This window comes from Agelaius phoeniceus, chromosome 6 (assembly GCF_051311805.1).
Source record: "Agelaius phoeniceus isolate bAgePho1 chromosome 6, bAgePho1.hap1, whole genome shotgun sequence".
Lineage (NCBI taxonomy): Eukaryota > Metazoa > Chordata > Aves > Passeriformes > Icteridae > Agelaius > Agelaius phoeniceus.
In genome coordinates this window covers 56,248,149-56,268,042 of record NC_135270.1, presented here as the reverse complement: position 1 = coordinate 56,268,042, position 19,894 = coordinate 56,248,149, and the positions used below count along the sequence as shown (strand labels likewise).

At 44.8% G+C, this 19,894-nt stretch overlaps 1 protein-coding gene across 1 annotated transcript in view; it reads left to right on the top strand.

The window, feature by feature from the left end:
* The first annotated feature begins 1,671 nt into the window (after nt 1–1,671).
* Nucleotides 1,672–19,894, top strand: part of JAG2 (jagged canonical Notch ligand 2) — a 68,358-nt gene continuing 50,135 nt past the window's right edge. Inside the window, exons 1-2 of the mRNA XM_054634979.2 lie at nt 1,672–2,073; nt 2,357–2,680. Of these exons, the coding sequence (XP_054490954.2) occupies nt 1,729–2,073; nt 2,357–2,680 (669 nt within the window). The 5' untranslated portion in view covers nt 1,672–1,728. The remainder of the gene's footprint in view (nt 2,074–2,356; nt 2,681–19,894) is intronic.

Genomic DNA, 19,894 nt, shown 5'->3' with positions numbered 1-19,894 from the left:
CAAAGAGAGGACACATAAAATAATTAAAAGCAATATTCACCTCTCCACTTCAGAGAGCTCCTGTTTGAGCTCCAGAGGGATGAGGGGGAAAGTAAGGGGTGCTTCCTAGAGAGCAAGTAAGGTGAACCAGGACAGCAGAGGGGTAGGCTCAGGACAGTGGGGAAGATAGGAAACTGGAGCAGATTGTCGCCAAGTGGGAGACGTGGTGGGGAAGGAGAAGCAGGTCTGTAGGTGGGGAAGCAGGAAAGCAAGGGGAGTGGGGCGGACAAGAGGATTTTGGAGAGCGGCTAGCCAGCTGGCACACACATAGCAGCTGCTGCTGTGTCAGCCTAGGAGAGTAGCTGCAGCTGCACGCTGGCCATGAATAGCAGAGGAGCAGCGTGCCGGCTGGCTGCTGGAGGGATGGGGGCAGTGGGGCGCTGAAAAGGCAGGGGGAGGCTCTCTGAAAGCTTTTCTGCACGGGCAACTTGACAGCCCTTTGATTTCTGAGCTGTTTGTTCTCCAATTGTCCACTCCAGTGGATGATCAGTACGAAAGAGTTAAACGGGGAGAGGAACAGTAGGAAAACTTAGGTCCTAAATGCAGATCTGCAGGGCTTTGATACTGTATCCATAGCATGCAGTTGTTTGTATGTATAGCTTTCATAGTTGTCAGCGGGGATCAAAATCACAGGGTGCTTAAACTAAAGGAGAAATCTCCTCGCAGTTACCCTCATATTGCTTGAGCCACCACTGGAGGAGGACATGATCCAGCACTTGGCCATCTGTTCTGTGCGCCGCACATGTCACTCTGCAAGCCCTCCCGTGTGAGCTCCTGCGGGGCTGTGGGTTCACACACCCTTTGTGCCTCCCCACGAGGATGGGTGCGCACACCCCGTGCGCTGTGCCACAGCCATATGCGGTTCTACATAGCTGTGGGTGCGTGCACCCCACACACTCCTCTGGGGCGGTGGGTGTCGCCAGCCCCAGTGTTCCTCAGGATCCACGGGTGGGTGTGTCCGCCGCACACACTCCTCCACAGCTGCGGCTGCACACACCGTGCGTGTTCTTTCACTGGCATGGATGATCCCGTGCTCTGTTCTCCTCCATGGCTACATCTGCACATACCATGCACCTACATCCCTGGAGGCAGAGCCAACCATTGCCGTCGTCCATGACTGAGTGCACGCTGCTCCTGCACAGCTGTAGGTGATCTCCCCTGAGCACCCCTGCACAGCTGTAGGTGATCTCGGCTTGAGCACTCCTTTAGAGCTGTCGGTGATCCCACCCTGAGCACTCCCGCACAGCTGTAGGCAATTCCCTTCCAAGCACTCCTGCACAGAAGTACCAATTACTGCGTTATTGGGGTACTCCCACCCCAAGCATTCCCTGACTGTATGTGCTCTTCCATGGCTTTCTACACACTCCCTGGGCAGTTCTACACGAGCGTGGGCGCACACATCGCCTGCTCCCTCACAAGCAGAGGCGCACCCACCCTACTCCTCCTCTACGCATCCCGTGGCTATTCCTCCAACACCGTGGGCTGCGTGTCCACCCCCCACCCGCGGCTGTCCCGCATCTCTCATCCCCCTCCAGCACCTGGCGGACCCCGCTGCGGTCAGTGCAGGGCGGAGCGAGAGCCGCCCGCCGCCCTTTAAGAGCCGCGGCGGGAGCGGTGCTGGCCCCACCCGCCGGCCGCGGGGCCGGGCCGTCCCCCTCATTAATATGAAGGCGGCGGCCGCGGCGGCGAATGGGTAATGAAGCTGTCACTCCGGCACCTACTTGTTGGGTGTCCGCGGAGCCGAGGCGCACAGAGGGCGAGCGGAGCCCGCGGGAGGGGAGCGGCGGCGGAGCGCTCCGGGCGGCCCCGCCGGCAGCCCATGCCCTGCGCCCCCCGGCGCGCTGCGGGCGGCTCCCCCACCGCCCATGCCGCGAGCGGCCGCCGGTCCGTGGCCGGTGGGCTCGGCGGGCTCCTCTGAGGCGGCGGCGCGGAGCAGCAGCGGGAGCAGGAGGCATGCGGGGCGCCGGCTGGCCGAGCCGGGTCCCCCGCGCCGCCGCGCTCGGCCTGGCGCTGCTCCTCGCCTCCTGCGTGCAGGTAGGGACGGGGCGCGGGGGGCTGCGCTCCGGCCGCGGGGCGCCGCGGCTGCCTTCTCCCTGCTCCCTTTGCACCTTGCTCGTTTCTTATTTGTGTTTGTGCCTATAGTGCTGTGTGCGTGTATGTATATATATGTACGCGTATGTATATTGCCGTGGCGGGGTTAAACCCGCAGCCGGCGAAAGTTGTCGTGGGGAGCCGGGGACCCGCAGCACCGCGCTGCTGGTGCTGCCCCCGGCCGCGGTAGTAACGAGGCTGTCTCCTCTTCGGTTTTTATTTTTAGGTGTCCCGGTCCACGGGCTATTTCGAGCTGCAGCTTAACTCGGTGCGGAATGTAAACGGCGAGTTGTTCAATGGGGAATGCTGCGATGGCATGAAAAGCCCCGAGAACCTGGACTGCTCTCGGGACGAGTGCGACACTTACGTGAAAGTCTGCCTCAAGGAATATCAGGCCAAGATCACCCCGGTCGGACCCTGCAACTACGGATTCGGATCTACCCCCGTTCTCGGTGGAAATATTTTCTATTTGAACAGCAACAAATACTCCCACCAAGGCAGAACTCCCGAGACGGGCAGGATTGTTATTCCCTTCCAGTTCGCGTGGCCGGTAGGTTTTTAATCGTGCTCTCGTTATCAGCCCTTTTTTGTGTGGCGTTCCCCCGCGTCCGCTCCCGTCGGTGCCGCTCCCGCTCCCCCGTTATTGAGCGGGGCCAGCTGCCGGGGCGCTGCCTTGGGCGCGGCCGCCGCTTCCCGGGGCTGCGGGGCACGGCCGGCGGCGCGGGGAGCGGGGGCGGCTGCGCGGCGGGAGCCACCGCGGGCGGTGGGCGCTGCGGGAGCTCCGGGCTGGCTGCGGGAAGAGCCGCGTCCGGTGGTGGCCGGGCCCGGAGAGGCTGGAGGCAGGAAAATCACAATAACGGGGAGAGCCCCCGCGTCCCCGCCCGCATCGGAGCCCGACGGTGCGGCCGCGGCGCGCTGGGTTCGGTGCGGGGCTGCGCCGGCAGGGGGCGCTGGCGGCGGGCGCAGCGCGCGGGGCGGGGGCGGGGCGCGCGCCGGGGGGTCCCAGCACCTGCGCGGGGCGGGGCCCCCGCACCTGGGCCGGGCCCGCGGCCCCGGCACCGCCCGGGCCGAGCCCGCCTCGAACCCCGACTCCGGCGCTGTGCCTGAGGGGCTCGGTGTGCCCGCCTGTGCGGGACCCCGCGGCCGCCCCCGCTCCGCCCTGCCTTCCGCTCCGCGGCCTGGGGCTTTCAGCGTGTCGCCCCCGCAGCAGCGCGCTGTCCCCTCAGGCCGCGCCGCCTCGTGCGCCGCACGCAGAACGATGCGGGCTGCAGGGGACCTGAGGCACCGAACAGTGTGGGCTGGAAGGGACCTTAGGGGGCCGGCCGGTGCGGGTCGGAAGGGACCTCCGGGACCGTCTCGTTCCAGCCCCGCTGCCGTGCGCAGGGACAGCTTCCGCTAGCCCGGGGTGCTCAAAGCCCCGTCCAGCCTGGCTTTGAACGCCTTTAGGGGATGGGGCATCAGGGGGCTGCAGGCAGTGCTGGTGTTGTCCTTGGAGCCTGCGTGCATCCTCCTGCTTTTGGGGGAGCTGGGTGCGGACAGCGCCCGGCGCTGGGAGCGGCCGCAGGGAGGGAGGCAGGGAAGGCTGGGCTCCCTGCCCGGCTGCAGGCAGGTAGGATCCTGCAGGGAGTTTCACAGCTGTTGCCCTCAGCCCGTCCAAGTGGGCCACGGGGTGGAAGCTGGCAAGTTGCGAGGCGCTGAGGAATGGGGATGGTGCAGTGCCCCGGCTCGGTGGGGAGATGCGTATCGGAAGCCTCGGTACCTGCGGGTTGCGTTTGGCACCCGCTGACTAACAGATGAAATGGCCCTTGCTGACCTCTCAGACTGTAGCTGGCGGGATCTCACTTACTTAAAGAACGCCTGCTAGGAATGGTTAGGGACAAAAACGCTTCATTTGCATTTCAAGCTAAAGGAAGCCAGTCTACATAAATCATTTCATTTTCTGTGCTACCAGGGACCCTCCAACCTCTGATGCTCATGCCCTGCAATTTTAGGATTGACTGAGTTTGCTGCAGTTAAATGTTTAAAAATAAAGAAGGTAGAACTGATAAATTTTTCCATGCAGAGGTACTTAAGTTCTGGTTGCCAGTTTGGGGTGTTTTGATGGCCTTTGTTGGTCCTGTGCCCTCTTGAACTTGGAAATGTTCCTGTTAATGGGTATAGTCTATACCATAAACCCAGGGCATTTAGAACTGTGTTCTTAAGTTATAAGATCAAAGAGAAAATTAGGATTCTTTCTCCTCTTTATTGGCCGTTTAATACAGACTTGATGAAATCGTAAACTCTTCAGCAGGCGATTTCAGTAACGTTAGCACCTCAAACTTTGTATGTTATCTGCACGAGGAAGTAAAGGTAATTTAACTCACGCTTTTATTTTGCCAGTTTCTAGTATTGCTACTTGAAACACAAGGAGAGTTTGATAATCCTTGCACTGCAGGTCCCTAAGCCCAGCCTTCTTTGAATTTTTCTCTGTTGGAATAAGCACATTCTTACCTTGCAGCTGCCGGATATTGTCCTGTGCTCACCCAGTCCCAAGTAAGGCCTGTTTGACCTGCCTCTTGCAGGTGAATTAACTCAGTGTCCCCAGCCCACACTGCCCTGTCTGCTGCTGTTTCTTGTACTGTTGGCTCCAGCATTTAGAGGGAATTGAAATACTCAGGGTATTTCTTTTTTCCACCATTTTTTTTTCCCTGCAGCTGTTGCAGAGTGGGCTGTAATTTACTTAAACAGTGCCACTGCAGTCTAGTGGGTGGTTAGCTGATTTTTGGACGGTTTACTGAATACTCTCCCAGCCCACCCTGGGTTCTAAAAATAAGCTGTGGAGTAGTTTTACTTACAACAGTCTGTGGATACACCTATGGAAAGAAGTCCCTCCTGTATGTTGTAGTTAGATCTTGAGCTCTGTGTTCAGTCTCTTGATGGGGAATACAGCATCTTTGTCATAAGCTGTGTAGGCTTTGCAAGGAGAGGCTTAATTGTAGTGCTGGTTTATCACGAGGGGGTTTTGAAGTAGATTGAGTTCCTGGGTTAGGTTTCAACTCCCTGGGGTAATTTCTAAATTACTCTCAAATAATATTCTTTCTCTATTCAAGTTTGCAACTGAGAAACAACAATATGGGCATAGTCTTTTCCTATGAATTTTATTTTTGCTGTACAACAGTAATTAAGTTACTGTTTCTTTAATATGATGGGAAGGAGCAAGAGTAAAGAGCATTGGAAATTGTGTCCTTCACTTATGAAACAAATTTGCTTTGGTGTTGGCAGTGAGAAGAGGATTTATTTCAGGAGCTCTAGCTTGAATTTTTAAACTCCATGGTAAGGAAAACCAACATGAGTATTTGCAGAGTTTTTGGTGAACCTCACCTGAATGGTAACTCCCTCACTTAGAGTTATAATACTGTAATGCAGTATTGTATAAATTGCTCAGGGTGGGAGGGATTTTCTTAAAGTATGTGTGATACTACAGTGTCCCAAGCTAGCAGTAGCTGTAAAGCAAGTAATTTCTTGAAGAGTGATTTGTTTTGTTTTACTGATTTTCCTTTTTAATTTCATGAGGTAAAATCTTTCAGTTTGGACAACTGTCTCTTCTATAAAGTTGCAGTACCAGAGTTCAGCGACTTCCAGTGTTTGAAACAGTGTCAGTTATCCAGCTTATTCCTATTTCCTGTCCTTTTTTTTTTAATATCATTAGTCTGATCTCTGATTTGCAAGAGGGAGCTTGGGATACTGCCAGAAAGTTCTTAAAATTGCTACCTTGGGATACATCATCCACAGAAATCTGGCAGTGGGAGAGGATGAGGAACAGCTAGAACAATACAGCTGTCTTCTTCACCCACCTACCTCACATTTTTTTCTTTGCCTCCTGCTGTAAAACTTGAAGCTTAATGCTTGTTTGTGATTGTTAACAAACAAATGATGCAATTAAAATTTATGTGCGACTTTAAAACAAAGAAGACAGAAGAATTCAAATAGCTTTGAAGTTGATTCTGATCAGTTACAGTTTAGGCGTGTTAGTCTTGAGTATTTTTTTTTCCCCTAGCACAAAGCTGTTTGTTCAGACACTGAAGCTTCACAAATACCTGACACATTAATATTTATCAGTAGCCATTGGCAGAATTTTAGATTTGGGGTTAATTGAAGGTTGCTTCTGAAGATGATGTTTTAAAGTTGGTTGTTCTGTGGGATGGGTTAGGTGGAACCATTTCTTGTACTCCTTTGCAAGATGCCATGAAATGGAGTTGTGTGTGGTTTCTCCCTCCACCCTTTTCTTTCCCTCAGGGAATTCAGAGTTTTTCCTGTACCGTAAATGTTGGTATGGCATCCATGACTTCAGTTAATTAGTCATATAGAGGAATTGTTCTGACTAGTTGAGGATGCTGAAATCATGTGTTGCAGTATGTATCATTGGCTCCTCTCAGCCCCTCTGTTTTTGAGATCCTGCTGTGACTGACAGCACACCCATGGGCACTGTATACTCTGAGCTCCCCAGGTCCACTTCAGTGTTCAGGGTCTTGGAGATAAGCAGAAACAAGCATTTGCACCTCTCCTTTTCCTTGGTGCTTAGCTAGGACTCTGTAACCAATCTGAAGGAGAGATGGTAGAGGTTCAGGCAGCAAATTGCTTGGATAAAGGGTGCCTTCCCTGCTAGGATTAGGCAACTAATTGATTTTTTTAATTTTTTAGGCACTTAGTGTTTCTTCCTATTTAGAGTGTGACAGTAGCACCACTCTGTAACCTTCTGAAGTAATGTTAACTCTCAGGTAGATAAAAAATTGTCAATTTTAAAGTCCAGGCTGTGAGTTTCATCTGTGTGAGTCCATGTGTAGATCTTATCCAAATACCTGGAGGGATTCAGTCTTGATCTAAAACATACACAGGAGTGTGAGCTATCAAATATGTAAAGCTGTTGAGAGGATAGCTTGGCTGCAGCAGTAAATGTTAAATTTCTTAGAAAGCAACCTGCCCCTTCCCCTGCCAAAACCTGAGCAGGAATACTTGACCTTGCAGCTTTTATTGCTTAATGGGTACAGCATTCTGCCTGGCACTTTCTCATGTTGTCTGGTTAACTGTAGGACTCTGCATCAAGCTCTCCCAGTGTTTTTAATTTGAGAGATGAAGGTGGTTAAGACATCTAGCCTTCAAGCTCATTATCTGGGATCCTTGGTGCCTCTAGGGAACCAGATAGCCTGGCTGTAGGAAATGCTATTGTCTATTTTTGTTTGGCTGGTAGACCCACAGTTGGTCTACCTCCTGTCTCAACACAGCCATCAGTGCTCTCTGATCAGGATCTTGAGGCTTTGTAATGAAAATATCCTGGATTAGATTACTCTCTGCTCCCTGATAGAGTAAACATGCATCCTGTCATCTTGGATGACAACCCATCGGGACAGATATGCTTAAATTAGGCAGGTTAAAGTTAGGCCATTTAGCACTGGAAAAACTTGTGCTTGGCTGTACCAGAGGAACAGTAGGTATGTTTTTTCTTGTGAAAAAGATTACAATCAGGAGAGACACACTGCAAGCTTTACCTGTAATTAGTTGTTCTTTGCTCCATTAAGACTCCTTCTTTAGGAAACTGCTTGCAAAAGCACAGTTCCAAGCAAGACCTGAGGGCAGGGAGTAAGAAGTGAGAGCAAGTGTGAAATGTGAAAGCAAAGCAAGCAAATGTGAAATTCACCTGGTTGTGATGGGCTGTGATGTACATGCATCACACCTGGTTAGCTCAGGAAATCAGGATGGAAAAAATAATCTAGTTGGTAGCTGTATATTCATGATCTATGTAAATGTTTAATGTCTTTTTTACCAGTAGCCTTTTTTCCCCAGGTGGAAGGCTTTGCTTTGACTTTCCCTCCCCAAACTTGGTGCATGCTTCCTACCGCTGCCTGGTGGGCTTGTCAGCAGACTCTGGGCCTCCTGTGGAACTGCCACACCAAAATATTTCATATTTTGCCAAAACACCTGCAGTCCTTGTGCTCATAAAGCCTTCCCTGGTTGTTGCAAATCATGAGCAAATACACTGTGAATCAGAAAACATGGATCCATGTTTCCTCACTTTTGGGGAGGTAGATCATGGAATTTATATGCTTTCACCTGCTCAGTACTGCATTTGCCTTGAAGCCTTTTTGATCAGAAACAAAAGATTGAGGAAATGGTTTATTATAAAAATGATATCCCTTTGGTCTCAAGTGACACAAATGCAAAAGGTAGTTTTCAGGTTTTGTTTTGCTCTTTCTTAAAAGAAGATAATGAGATGATGTTTTAGAGAGTGACTTCAGCAATGCTGGGAAGTGACAACTCCGGTTGATTTCAATAGCAGCTGCAGGTGTCACCTCTAAAAAAGAACCAAGGCCTTAATGGTGACCACTTCAGAACCACTCTTTGAAAAAGGGATTTATTATTGGCATGCTGTGTGTGCCAGCAACTATTTGCAGCTTGCCCAGAATAGAAAGTCTAAAGACTTAAGTTTCATGTAACTATAGGAAATCTGTCTTCTAATTTTAAGCAGAAGTGCTCTTTGCACTCTTAATCTTTCATGCATTCATGTCACTAAATCTAGAATTTCTTATGTCTTTGAAATAAATATGCCTCAAAGGACAGTATTCTGCTAACTATTTAAACTTTATACCTTGAAATTCTGGGGGTTTTTTGAATGTCACAGAGATGGTCAGATAGTAAAGAACACTTCTATTTATACTCCTTGAAAGTTTCCTTAAATAAACATGTGCTTATTTATTGGAAACACTGAGGCTGAAGTCAAAACTTGCAGACGGAGTCCCTCACCTCCCAGTCACTGACAGTGTGCTTGTACACCTCTTGTCAGCTTTCTAATCTTTATTCCAGAAGGTGCTTCAGGCAGCCTATCTGTGAAATGCTACACTCCTAGCCACACAGCTGGTGTGGGCATTAAATCTTTGACTGAAAATGGAATAGGTATTAAAGTAGTCAGGATTACTCTTACACGAGAGGATGTGAGGTAGAAGCAGAGTATGTTTGATTCACTGCAGTGCAGTACAGGCTTTGTGTCTGGGCTGTTTAAAGATGTTCCAAATGCTGTTTTCTCAATTTAAAAAAATCTGCATAGGAAAGGTTTGCTAGAGACATGACCAGTTGTAGCTTTATCCTTTAAACAGTTGGGTTTATCTTGAACGTAGTTGGGGTGAAATTATAATTGGTTTATGTTACATCAGACCTGTGATATTTGGCCTAATTAGACTGTGTTCCCCCTGTATTTTAGGTGTTTTGAGTGATCCTGTGAGGCTCAAGTGTGAGTGTAGATGTTGAGAGGCTCTGTGTGGCAGAAGCTGCCCTCTGTGTTTGAGGCCACTGCTTGTATTTCTTTTGCAAATGCAGCTTGCTTTGGGAACTATTGCAGGTTTGCTGTTTTTCAGTACAAAAGCTGCAAAAAATTAAGCTTTTGTCAAACAATTAATACTGTGGAACAACTATGTTTTCTGAATTTAGAAAATGCCAGAAATGGTCTCGTGAATTTTTAGTATATTTGTTAATATGTATTTCTGTCACAAAGCTTTATTTGTATGAAGGGGGATTTGAGACAGATGTGTAAGGTAAATAATTTTGTTTTTTAACTTTAAAAATTACTTTTGTCCCCTGTGGCCAGCTCTGTTGAGTAATGCCTTTGAGTCATTTCATGTAGGTGAGATGAGTGGAATTCATCTTTTTTTGTATAGTCTGACTCCTTTGCTTGTTTTTCCTCTAGGTGTTGCTTTGTGTTGGCTCTGAAATACATGCTATGGGTGTACTTTAAAAACTACCCTAAGTTCATAAAGCAGCTATGATCACATTGGATACTTAGTCATCTGCAGAAGCTTTAGGTTACTGTGTGCCAGAAAGCTTCCCTCCCTGCTCTTCTGAAAACAGGCCCAGTGTTTTGTCAACTCTCTGTGGGCCCTGCTTGTTGCCTGCTCTCTTTCGGAGCTGCTCAACCTGTAGAGGAGACATCATCAGAAAGTGACCCTGCCTTTTCTGCCAGCACACCTATTTGCTCTCCCTTGTTCCTCTGCAGTTCCAGCTCAGTAATTCTCTCATCTGGAGGGAGCTTGAGAGCATCAGCTGGGAAGGAGAGAGGCTGCTTCAAGGAGTGAGGAATAAGGATATACTGCCAGTGCTTCTCACTCCTTGATGCTTATTCATTTGCTTACCTGAAGGAGAGTTGCTGCTGTTCCTTGGTAGTAATTCCACTATTCCCTCCCTCTCCTGTACTCTGCTAAACCTCTGATGGGCTTTTTGCTAGAAATCTGCTCTGGCTCTGGTCAGTGGGTGTCTAAAACGGGTCAATCTCCGGTCAGAGGTGACTGCTGGAGGCATGTGCTGTGTCCATTCAGTGCTTTGGAGCTGTTCACAGGAGCAGGAGGTGTAGCCTGACCTCCCCACCCTGGCCCTGCTCCCAGGGCTGGGGAATGAACCAGTGTGGGTTGGTGAGAGCATCTCTGCCTGTTCGTGTTAGACACCACTGACCTCCTGCCCCTGGTGGGGCCCCCTGGGAGCTGCTCCTTCCCCTCTGTGCACCTGAGCAGACCTGTTGGGAGGGACACAACTGGGGACAGTGCTGTGATGGCTCTGGTGTAGATCACCTCGAGTCAGGGAGGGGTGCCCATCCCTGATGGAACCAGTCTTTGGTGCCTTTGCTTGCTGTACAGGAAAAAATAGTCTGTATAAATGATTGAGTGCTGTCTTCAGCAGTCTGTCATGTGCCCATTGGTACTGCAGACAAGCAGCAATGCTAGACTAGGACTGAACAGATGAGTTTATTTTTTGATTACTCCAATGCTTTTGCTTTTTTTTAAATTTTTTTCCTGGTCTGATGGCCAGACTCTGCTTGAAGGTTAATTTTAGAAGTCCAGTGTATATGCAACATAGTCGACACATTTCAGTATCACCAAAGACTTAAATACTATTTAGCTCTGAGAGAAATGCTTGCTATTTACCTGAAATGTCACTACCACTGTTTTTAATATTAACCAGTTTTCCTGTTATTATATTTGGGGAATGATTTACAGTAATAAAGTGTTGTTTAAGAGTTGAACTATACCTTATGCTCATTTGTTAAACCATTCCTAAGGGTTTTCTTCATAGTTGTAGCAAGCATTTAATTTGTATATAAAGGAGAAAAATGAAATATTTATTATGACTGTTTCAGATGCTAAATAAAGTGTAAAAAACATATTTAACATGAGGATCTTCTGATAACAACAACTCTGAATCATGTAGTAAGCCTGGATTTTATCTGTGGTTGCAATGACTGTTTGCTTCTCAGTATAAAGCTACATTAGATGGAAGGGACAAGGCATTTCAAGGCTAAATGACAATCTTAGTCTTACTTGATTAGAGGTTGCTAAGAAACAGCCTAATAGTCCTTGAGTAACCAATTATATGCCCCTAGGACAGATGCACAGGTGCTCATTCTCTGAAGTTGTTTTTTTTTTTTTTTTTGGTTGGGTTTAAATTTTTAAATCTGAGATAAGGCTGGAGTATTAGTACACAAACTGCAATCTGTTTACATCCTGCTTTGGACTTGAAAGTCCTGATTATATATATCTTGCTCCCAGCAGGATGTGCTCTGGTGGGCTTTGTTTAGTATGTTACAATTTGATTATTATTGTTACAGTGCTTCTTCTAGTTCCACATAGTCCACTGTGTCTCTAGTCTCTCCAGTACTTTCTAGTACTGTGAACATATCATCTTAAATAACTTTAAGCATATAATGTTCAAACTGGATAAATTTTACATTTTCAGACTCTTAGTGAATCTTAATACTGGTGCAGTATCCTATGGTAGGTAGAAAAATATTCTTACCCCTTCATGCAACTTGGAGAGAATTATTGTATGAGCTAACAGTTAACTAAAGCATCAAATAGGGTTCTTTCCTTTTTTTCTTGCTTTTTTTTCTTTTTCCTGAATATGTATGATGCTGTTTATAGCATTGCAAAGTTCAACAGTCTACTTTGCAGAGACAGAATCTACACTTTTAATGTAATAGGTCCTGGATTCCAGCTGGAGAACTTAAGATCTAATTAGGGAACTTGTTCATACTTGGAAGACTTGATTGACATATGCTTTAAGCAGTAAGTTGAGAAATATTTAAATAGCTTAATTATTGATCTTCAGTTAATTTACTGGAGTAGAAGCTTTTTAGAGTGTGCAATTTTTGATACTATTTAGTGTTCTTCCTACTGACTGAGGACAATTTTAACAGCACTTGTCTGGTAACCTGTGCTACTGCTTAGTAGTTTTAGCTGCTGTTCCTTTCTTCTTTTTTTTTTTTTTTTTAGTAGTGGTGATTTTGACAGTTCTGACTCTCTTATGGTACAATGTCATGATTTTCCTTGTATCACAGCATGGAATTTTTACTGTAACTGGGCACATGTAATCAGCAAAGTCTAAAAGTCAGACCATGCTTACTTAGACTGTTAAGGGCAGGTATATCCATGTGCTGCCCCTCAGTGTGACTGGTTTTTGTGCACCACAATGACCTGATAGCACCCCTGTGTTGGTTATAAACTGTTGTTGAAATCATATGTTTATATATAGGCCCAGAATATTTTAGTGTTGTGTTTGGCTGTTGGGTACCTTTGTAGAACAGTATTTTTCCATGATTCATCCACACATATTGGTGCTTTCTCCTGTCAGAAAGTGAGGAAGGGAAGGAAGTGGGGAAAATGAAGTGTTTGGACTTGCACAGACATGTAAGGTGTTGGTTGTCAGATATTTAGTGCTCCTGCAGTGCCTTCTGATGTTTGCTGTTCAGCTGTGATAACTTCAGGGTTGTGGGGAAATGACCAAGCTATAAACCACAAATCTCTTATTCTGGAAGAGGTGAAGGTAAAGTGGTTGCCCAAACCCAGCTGGTGGCAATTCTTCAGAGGTTAATTTCTAGAATTCAGATTCCCTTTATCTAAGACTGTGTGTCCTGGACTTGGACTGAGGGCTGTCAGAATGTTAATTGTCACAGGCTCAGGCAGAAGTACAAACTGTTGTGTATCACCAGAGCTTCTCAAGCTGCTCGTATCTACTCCCAGATCACTGCAAATGTAAGGTAAACAAAATAAGCTTTGGCTGGAAAGATAGTCTTGGCTTGTGGCAGCTTGCTACCAGTGATAATTTGTTTGTCCCTAAGCCATTAGGATGGATTTTAAAGATTTGGTACTCAGTGAATCTTCAGCTTGCCAAGGAATGTGGAGAAAGTTGGAACAGCAGGGAGTCAGTGGCAAATGAAGTGCTGAAACTGTAAAGTAGTCACTGGGACATATTTTTGATTTATGGCTCCAGCTTTGAACTTAAAAAATTACTGTGACTTTTTTTAATGTTGGCCTACTTTCCATGGCTTTGTTGTGTTCTCTATTGATACTCATGCTTATGAGGAAAGCTATAACATTGTTACCCACCAGAGGAGCAACTGGGGGTCAGCAATGAAATAAATTTGAAGACTTGCTGACATAATCTCCCTTTCATAGCTTCTAGATCCATGTTAGTGGGAGAAGGGGAAAAAATAGACAAGTGTTCTGAATTTACATGCTTAGAGTAAATTTGTAGGGCCTGTGCTTATTTTCAAAGGCTGCTTCATGTACTTTTCTATCATTGTTACAAAGTTTTCCTTCCAAAGGTGTTCCCATTTGTGGTTTTTGTCTGATTTATAATAGCATAAAGCTATATCAGATCCCCTCCAGTTTACATGAATCTGGAAGAGATTATTGGATATTGAAGTTCTGATGCTGCTTTGTTGGGATTGATCATGTCTTGGTTGTTGTATATTCAAATAGCTTGGAATGATGGGCTACATATGCTATTTTATGCTGTGTTTCTTTGCTGCTGTAAGCAATTAATTTTTAATAATAATTAAATCCAGTATAGTGGTTGGTGCTGCAAATGTGATAAAGATTTACTGTAGCCACAAAGGACTGTTCAGAAGATTCAGTCCTGCTGCTGAGATATGATTGAAGCATTTGTTTCAGGGATGTGTTTATGAACTTAGTTTTTTTCACAGCTAACCTCTGGCTCTACCTTGTATATTTAACTGTGTGCATAATCCCTGTTTAATCCTTCATTCAAGTTCCTTGTGTGTGTTGATCTACATGAAAGAACTTGCACCCACTCTTGGAATGGTGACTCTTATTTTTCTGCTCAACTTATTCTTGTAAATTTACAGAGAACTAAAATAAGGTGTTTTATTTCTGATTGCTTCCCTGGCAGCCTCTTTAGCATGTGCAGAAGTTGAAAACGTCTGAGCTGGTGTTTTGCTGGGGGCTGAAATGAAGGACAGCTTGGGTGTGTTGTCCCTTTCTTTTGCATTAATGACAATTCTGTTCCTAGCCATGAGCAGTTCTACACTGTTTGGTAAGCCTCTTGTGGAAATGTGAAGTTCAAATTGACTGAAGCTGTTGTGTGACTCAATGTAGCAATAAAACAGAGACAGACAGAACCACAATATTTGTGTTTCTTATTGTTGAGAAGGTTTGTGGTGATACCTGTGCTCAGAACCAAAGCCATGGGAGGAAGAGAATGGATTTTGTTTAGGGTTGCATGAGGGTTTGAGCCACCAGCTCACAGCCATCACTGTGGCTGGTGGAGTCTTTGTTTCATGTCCCTTTTCAGCTGTGGCTGCTGCTGCCCAAGGAGCTCTGGAGGTGACTCAGTTGGGTAGGACTGATGAGGGAATTGAGGAGGACTTAGAAAAACAGTGCCACAATCTCTGCTCCCTTGGGAACAGCGGTTGAGTGTGGGCCTCTCCTCTTCCAAAGGCAAGGCATCCAGAGCTCATTAGCTGGAATTGGTTTTGTGGGCATTTGCTTTTTCAAAAACGAAGGGAAAGATTGCAGTGCTATTAGCAGCTGACATTATTTAAAAGGGTTAAGATTAAAACATTACTCTGTCTTCCTGGGGTCTTTGCATACATAGAACTTGGGGGCATATCTGTTTTTTTATATATTTGCTTACCTTCTTAGTATGCATATTTCCAATACAAAAGAGTGCATGCAGGTGTTCTGTGTTTAGAACAATAATTAAAGTATGTTATTACATAGTTAGTTTAATTCCCTCTTGACTTCAAGTTGAAATTATAATGATGCATGGCTTCAAGTGCCCAGAGGACACTAATATCCATGCCACATGGAGTGCAGAGGGGAGGGGAAGAGCAGTATTAATTACTAGTTCATCTTTGAATTCTAAATATTAGCATAAAACAAGTCTTGCACTAACCATTAATGGGTCTTCATGGTTGTTACATACACTTCAAAAGAGACAATCTAGCTATGCTTTCATTAATGCAACAAGAAAGTGTGTGTATAATGGGCTTAATTTATCTTGGACTTCTTCCAAAACTTTAGGAAAAGAGTAGGACGTGGATACTTGGTTAATATCAAGTTTGTCTGAAACAGTTCAAAGGTGGTAGCAAGGCTGAAAGCTTCCTCTTAAATCTAATAGAGTGATGTTCAGATGGTCCCCAAGTGTCTGCCTGGTACTGTTCTTGTACGTGTCTCTTTATCTAAAAGTCTTTTTTCTTTGTTCCCTAATTTCATCAATACTTTCTTCTGTTCTTTGCTATTGGATTAACTGGGTGGGTTTCTGGAAACTCCCAGTGCCAGCTCCAGCTGTGGTGGAAAGGACTGAAGCATAGTAGCTGTGAAGTCACGAAAGTATCTTAAGATGTAGCTGGATTATTTTCTGTAACATAATGATTGGGCAAAATGTGTGTTGATACTTAATCCTGTGATCCTCTATCTAAACCAGTGGATTCTGATTTTTTTTTTTTTGGTCCACTAAAACTGGATACTAGCAAACATCTACTGGAATTGCCACTCTGGTGCTGCATGTAATTTCTGATTTAATTTCATTTCTAATCTCAAAAATCAACAGCTTGTGTTCTCCCTGAATAGGATGGAAGGCTGTTATTTAAGATTCAAATATGTTTTCAGGATTGATGCATGTGGAGTTAATTTCATTTTCCTTTCTGCTGCTTTTGCTTTACAACTCTCAAAAAGAGAAATGCAACTGGGGGATGTTAACTAGGCTCTCCTGTTGGAGAGAGAGGCAGAATACAAACTGTGGTATTTGTTTGACAGTTATCAAGTAGGCTACTAGGATGTTGTCTCTTCCTTTTATATGGTTGTAGTGTTCCATACCCAATCCTATTGCTCTTAAAATAGTGTTGGTAATTGGCTGGCTTCTCTCTAAAGGTGTAGAAGAATATCTTGCTAATGCTATTTTATATTCCAATATACTTTTAAGAAACCTCACTGGGACAGGCATAGTAACACCCATATCAAAGGATACCCAAATATTTGTGAATTTTTAATCAGACTTCACAAAGGTTTAGTGAACATAGATGTCTTGGGTAAATTAGCAGAGGAGTGCTGTGCCTTTAGGAAGAATGACTAATGATTCTTCTATAACTGTTTTGTATTCTGTGCTCATCATTAGCTCTTACCAACTACTTGAAACAAAGCTAAGTGATGAGCAGGGTGGCTTAAGACTGTTTTCAGGTGGATTTTACCTTGTGTACATGTTATTCTTCTCTATGGTGTTGATTTTTCTTTCCCAGTGGCGCAATGTCTAAACAGAGCATTGCTGCTGGGGCTGGGACAAGCTCTCCTTTTTTGAGGCGGTTTTCCACATGCCTAAAGCTTTTTATGGGATGCTAGACTTCTGCCCAGCAGATCTGAGGATCAGCTCCAAGATGCTTTTGCCATGGTTTTTGTTGGAGGTTGGAACAGAATTGGTGAGTTGGGCTTCCTTTCTTTACCTGGGAGAAAAGCAGTTTCACAGAGCTTTCAAAGGCTATTGAGTTTCTGTAAGTTTTTTCCAGGACTTGTTGGAGACCTGCAGGAGAAGGCCTTATGTGCTTACTGACAAAAACTTAAAAGGCATTTTTTTTACTTACTGGGGAGTGTGAAAAAGTTCAAATGAAAAACATTACCAGCAGTTGGTTTACCTGCATATAGGTTTGGCTCCAGAAGACCTGTGATGTCTTAATTCCTGCTTCTCTACTCCTGTTTATTTTGGTCTAAAATGTGTTTCCTTAGGTCACTAAAGATTCTGATCTCTGCTCAAATTCAAAATTTGTGTTGTCTGAGGCCTGGGCTGAGCCTGTAGCAACTCCCAGGCACAAATATATTGAGGCCCAACCAAATGGCTAAATGATGTTTCTACTGTTTCCATTTATCAGGAGTACTTCAGGGGTCCAAGCAGAGTCTCTAGAAACATCTTTTGGAAATCTAGCTAATTAATCTGGTTTGCTCTGAAGAGACTGGTTCTTCCAGGGGTTTGTCTGGGCTCTTGTGTAATGACAAGGATTCCATGTGTGATTTTAAGTTGTGTTTTATGGAGAGTAGTGTTGCATTTGGGGTGGTTCAATCAAGTAAGGGAAGTCCTGTATCAAGTCTGTGAGTGTTTTTTACTTTTTATTCCCTTTCATCTTTTAAGTCCTAACAATTTTAACTGTTATTTCCAGACTGTCACAGATGCTCTTGCCTTCACAGCTTCTGTGCCAGTCATGCTAAACTAATCTTTGCCTTTCCTATTCTATTCTTCCCTTAATTCTCCCTGGAGAATAAAGATGCTGTTTTGTTCCTTAGGCTGGTTCCTGAGTGGCTGAGAGGCCCAGCTTTTAATGGGGGAAGTATTTCTTGCTTACTCTTCAGCTGGTATGGAATAACATGTGTGGCTGGTGTGACACTTGGCTCAGTGACACACGTAGACAGTGCAGAATCACTTTCTCAGTGGAGGAAGGTTAATTAGGAATAGCACTAGCCTTCATCTGTGCCACATGGAAGCCAGTAGGGGGTTGGTTCTGGCTAGTGTAAATAGAATTGCTAAAGTTTGGAGAGGAATTGTGAAATTATTTCAGTTATTTTTCTGTGTAAACCTTGGTTTACCAGTCTTCTCCAAAACAAGTGGTGTCGTTTTTTTCTTATAGTTAAACCAGGATTTTTGTCACAAATGCACTGATGAATTTTTGTGTGAAAAATTGCTATGAAATCATTAAGCTTTGTATTTCACTTGACACTTGTCAATCTTCTTCTAGTGCAGTAAGTGCTTGCTGTATTTGAGCATTTCTGTTGTCTTGCCTTGAATGACAGTATGTTCTGCTTTGTGTCACCTGACTTAATCACTATTAAAAGGCTGTCTGGATTACCTTTTCCTCAGGGGAAGTTTCAGAAGCCTACAGTCTTCTAAATCTTTATTCTAAATAATAAGATCTCCCAGTTAGTAGATGTAGCTCAGCTTGTCTTTTTTATCTGAACAGCATTTGTTGCATTCACTGCAACAGGTACCTGACTGAATAGCATGCATGGGTTGGTGCTTTCTGCATTTGTTCTATTTCATGTGACATTTCAGTGTTGCAGAAAAGAGAATCTTGATTAGATTTTTCAATTATGTCTTCTTCTGTCATGGTTTTCAATCCAAGATAAAATTATAAATTTGATTTAGAATTGTGCTTTGTTTCTCCTGACTTCCTTTTCTTCCCCAAACACTGCTTGGTCAAAATTTTGATTATCCTGGGATGGATGGTAATGGCTCAGGCAGGTGTGCAAGATTCCACAGTGTCATTGTTTTATTAATTTTAACACTGTCTTGTTTTAATGTCAGCCATCAGAAAAAGTGAAATGCTTGCTTCAAAACCACACCTGTACTGGAACTGGAGTTCAGGAAATTTTAAAAATGTTCATAGGAGGCTAAGAGCAAGAATGTAGAAAACTGCTTGTCATTGTGCCTAGCTTTGTTTTCAACCTGAGAGCCTCTAGAAACAGTTGTGGTTGGTCTCTCCAAAGTATTTGTGCCAGTTTGCCCTTGGACCCACAAAACTCTTAAAACCACTTTTCCCTTGGGCCACCTTTGTAGCGTTCAAGTTCTGCCTAAAATGCCATCTTCTCTGACTTCATCTCTTCTGGCCATGACTCCTGTTAGCTTCCCTTCTTACCTTTTAGTTCTTGCCAAGACCATGGAAATAGATTATCTACTCCTGTCCCATCCCCAGGGCCTGCTGAAGCATTTAGCCTTCTGCCACATACTCCTGTTGTGTCTTTTCCAGGCTGAGGACTTTTGGCCAATTCTTTTATTTTTCTCATGGAAATAACTTGATTCTTTGATCCTTCTTCCATTTCTCTGGACCTTTGATTTCTACAGTCCTCCTCCTGGAAGATTTTTGTTTTTCTCTAACTTCTTTTCCTATCCAGGGTGCTCTTTTCAACAGACTTCTAAATATTAAGTAGTCAGGACATGGAAAAGAGTGGGAGGCAGATCTCTTTCTGTGATCAAAGAACTTGTGCTGAGTTTGTGAAGGGAACTCGCTTAGCTGGGAGAAGCTGCATGGCTTTGGTGGATTGAAGGAGTAGCTGGTTGTGGTTATCAAAAGATCTGTTTAGTGAAACCTTGCTTATCAGTGCACATTTGCACAGAAGAACAAGGTCACAGGTGTCATTAACCCAGGGTTGTGATGGGCTTTATGAAAATTAGTTTACATTCAACAAGGTTGGAAGTTAAATGAGATTTGCAGTGCTGTACTCCTACTATAGCAGAATTCAACAAAGAATTCTGAATGCTACCAGGGAAAGAGATAAGAATAAGAAGTTGTTTAAAGACCACCTGGAATGTCATTGTTCTAGTAACTAGAATAAAGTTACTGGTCATTCATCTAAGATGAAATTGATTATTTTTTCATTAGCATTAAACTTGCTTAATCAGTTGGGAAAAAAAAAATCTTTCGTCCTTGATGGATTGATTAGTTTTATGAGCCAATACTTTTGTTGAGACT